The sequence below is a fragment of the Carassius carassius genome, unplaced genomic scaffold (assembly GCF_963082965.1).
Source record: "Carassius carassius unplaced genomic scaffold, fCarCar2.1 SCAFFOLD_235, whole genome shotgun sequence".
Classification (NCBI taxonomy): domain Eukaryota; kingdom Metazoa; phylum Chordata; class Actinopteri; order Cypriniformes; family Cyprinidae; genus Carassius; species Carassius carassius.
In genome coordinates, this window is record NW_026775109.1 from 1 (window position 1) to 3,701 (window position 3,701).

At 36.8% G+C, this 3,701-nt stretch overlaps 1 protein-coding gene across 1 annotated transcript; it reads right to left on the minus strand.

Annotated features, from left to right (window-relative positions):
• Positions 1 to 99: 99 nt before the first annotated feature.
• Positions 100 to 3,218, minus strand: LOC132136748 (collagen alpha-1(V) chain-like; the record flags this gene model as incomplete). The annotated part of the gene is made up of 11 exons (XM_059547375.1): positions 100 to 153; positions 260 to 367; positions 583 to 636; positions 726 to 779; positions 1,399 to 1,506; positions 1,613 to 1,666; positions 1,776 to 1,829; positions 1,930 to 1,983; positions 2,068 to 2,121; positions 2,967 to 3,074; positions 3,165 to 3,218. Coding segments are annotated over 11 exons (756 nt in total), but the record flags the coding sequence as incomplete, so codon positions are not given.
• Between the last annotated feature and the right edge of the window lie 483 nt (positions 3,219 to 3,701).

Here is a 3,701-nt window from a genome sequence, read left to right on the forward strand (position 1 = left end):
AAATGGCAATAAATGGTTCTTGATTAAGAAAAAAGTTCTTTGCTGCACCACTGAAGATATAGACAATAAATGATTTCAAAGAAACATCAGAAATGTTACCGGGAGACCAGGAGGTCCAATGGGTCCAATAGGTCCAGCTGGTCCTGAAATACCCTGTAGAAGAAGACCGATATTAAAAACTGTTTTATGAAAATACAAAGGATTTGGAAAGTTTATACTAGGTTTTTATTGCTGTGTGTGTGTGAACATGTTTCCATACAGTGTCTCCTTTGAGTCCTGCAGTTCCCTGTGGACCTGGCAACCCTCTGTCTCCCTTCTCTCCTTGTTCTCCTGGAGGTCCGATGAGTCCAATGAGACCAGGATGACCCTGAAATTCGCCGATTGATTACTAAACTCATCTATAATGAACATACTCCTTCATAACATCGATGCCAGCCAGAGTTCAGTGAATGTTCTGGACGTGTAAAGTCATTACTACAGCTGTGTACCATTCACTAGAGTGTCACCTTCTGTACCTAGACCAGAGCAGTAAGTCATAATACAGTTCATTAAGAGTATCGAAGATGGATTTGCTTCTCTCACCTTTTCACCTTTAATCCCAGTTTCTCCCTTCAGTCCAGGCAGTCCAGGAGGACCCTGAGAGAGAGACATAAGAAGAGTGAGGACTGTAGATTGTCATTTAAGACAGTAATGAACTCGTTCTCAGAGGAATATTGTGTGGATACCATCGGTCCCGGAGGTCCATCGGGTCCAGGAGCACCGGGCAGTCCTTGTTCTCCCTACATCAGGATCAAACAGATCAATGCCTTAGACAGAACTGTATATGAGGTCTGGTGTTATATTCTGGGGTTGAAAGGGTGATCCTTACTATAATTCTTATTTCAACCAAAAGAAAAAAATATTATAGAATTATATTTGTATTTTCGTTATAGTAATGTTTTATTATAGTGTTCTATAATATATTATGAATAAAGGTACCAAAATATTTTTGCACTGTGGCTTTTTAGTTTTTAAAGCAGCATAAATGAACATACTAGAATGTGTATTGTATATACACTTTATAATTAATTTACAATTTATATATATGTATATATACACACACACGTATAAATGATTTTATATATATTATAATTTTGGTAATTTTATGTTACGAAATAGGTTTTAATCATTAATAAAGCATTATTTAAAAGCATTGCAGAAACTGCATTTTATTTATCTTAAAACCTTTAGAGTCTTTAATCTGCAGCTCCCATTTCTTGATTTACATATCTAAAGTTGTTTCATTGATCTTAAACTAAAAGTGACCCGGGTTGGTTATATACAGGCTTTGTGAGATTGACAAATACATTTGGCATGTAATGTGACATTAGGAAATAATGCTGCTCCATTAGCCCTCACCACTGGTCCAGGCACACCTCTCAGACCCTCAGAGCCAGGCTTTCCAGGGCTTCCCTGAGGACCAACTGGACCTGTCTTACCAGGTGGACCCAGGAGACCAGATTCACCCTGATTCAGAGACACAACACCGTTGAAACCACTGCCGGAATGAATTCGTAGCTGTACTGTAATAGCACATAAGTTCATGAAAGTGTGTACGACATTTGCATATTACCTTGGCACCCTTCTCTCCCTGTCTTCCTTCAGGTCCTGCAGGTCCATGAGGCCCCTAAAGAGAAAGAATGAAAATTGAGAGCCATATGGATAAATGGGAATATTTACAGAAATATTTTTGATAAATGTTTTTAATAAAAAGTATGTTTCTAAGCATTACTCACTCTCTTTCCTGGAGGTCCAGTGGGGCCAGTTTCACCAGTAGGTCCAGGGGATCCCTGAAAGAAACAACATTATAGAAGCAGCAAACATTATAAAACACATTTGCATGCAGCCGACAGCAGAGATGTCAAATGATAGTGTTTAAATCATACTCACCGGCTGACCAGGCTCTCCATCATCACCCTTATCTCCAGGAGCACCATCCAAACCCTGCAGAACAAGAAAAAGCATTTCACTTCCAGAAAAAATCTGAAAAGGTCTTTAATAACTACATTTGACATGAATAGTACTTACAGATGGACCAGGCTCTCCAGGAGGACCAGGATCACCAGGGAAACCACTTGGACCCTGAAAATCAAACAGAACATTTGAAAGTGTTAATATTTGATCAGAAACACGGTGACTGTGCGGTCTCATCAGCATCAAGAGTAAGGTACGACAAGCTATGCTTATCGACCAATTAGCATGCAGAACCTAGAATAAACTCTCAAAAATAAAGGTTTTAGAACACATTAAAGTATATCTCAATTTCTTATACTTATCTTAGTCTAAACTTTCTTTTGTACAGATGTAAAAAACAATGTATATAAAAAAAGTTTTTTTTTGTTTAATATTTAAATAAATAAAAAGTCATACATTTTAATACAGTATACTGTATATTGTTGGATATATTGTAGTTTTTATTTTTAGCATATTAGGCAAGGCAAGTTTATTGTAAGAATAATAAAGAGGATAGATAAATAATATACAGTACAATATTAAACATCTGGGCGTCTCTTTTCTATGCTATTTTGTCTAAATAAATAATAACAACAATAATAATAAAAATAAGTAAATAAATGGCCAAAATTGTAATTCTATATATTTTTTTCTAATTAAAAAATAGCTAAATAAATACATAAAACAATTACATGAATTTACGCATCGCAACATTATGATGTATGGTACAGTATCAAATCTTAACTATGTGGTTTGCCAAATATTACATTTAACAGTGTTATTAAATGATTAGTGTTTGTAAAGATTATCTTTGAGTGTGCATTAGATGATGATAGCAAAGATCACTGAAAGGTACCTTTGCTGGTTGAATATGGTTCTTCTATGGCATTGATGCAAAAACCTCCTTTTGGAAGTTTTAATTTTAAGAGCGTCTGTTTCAGACACCAAATCAAGTATTAATGATAAGAACGTACAGGGCTTCCTTTAGGACCATCATCTCCTGGTGGTCCTTTAGGTCCGGGGGGCCCTGCAGAACCAGCGGGTCCAGCTTCTCCCTTCTCTCCTCGCTCTCCTCTTGGACCCTAAAACACACACACACGAGATCTGAGTGTGTTATTCTGAGACTTTCAGCTTTTTATTTTATGCATATGAGTGTTTGTGTTTTGCCGTACTGGAGGGCCGACGTCTCCCTGTGGGCCTGGTTCTCCTGTTTCACCAGAGTCTCCCTACAGACAAACAGAGAGAGGTGTAGGTAAAGCATGGCAGGGCTCTTTCTTCTCCTCAACACTGCAGAGATTTTGCACATCCACATAATTATTCGTCTCGTCAGCAAATCTGCTTTCCTCTGCAGAATGCCACATTCTAGCACCAAAATTTGCGCAACCTTGATATTCAGACCAACAAACGTCCCTGATGATGACCAGTTCCATCAGACACCAGTCGAGAATGGAAATCATTATATGTATCTAGACGCTTCTGAATTGGAGCGATGACATTTTGAAAAATGAACTAGACTTTGACGTCTAGTCAAAAAAGTCTAGATAAAAAAATAAATAAACAAACCATTTCATTTTATTGTTCTATTTTGCTTGATTTCAATAATTATTTTCATGCCATGACTGATAGCCAGTAAATGGTTGAAATTACAGTTGTATAATATTGTGTCTAAATAAAAAAAGTTCAAAATTAATCAATTCTGTACTATTTTG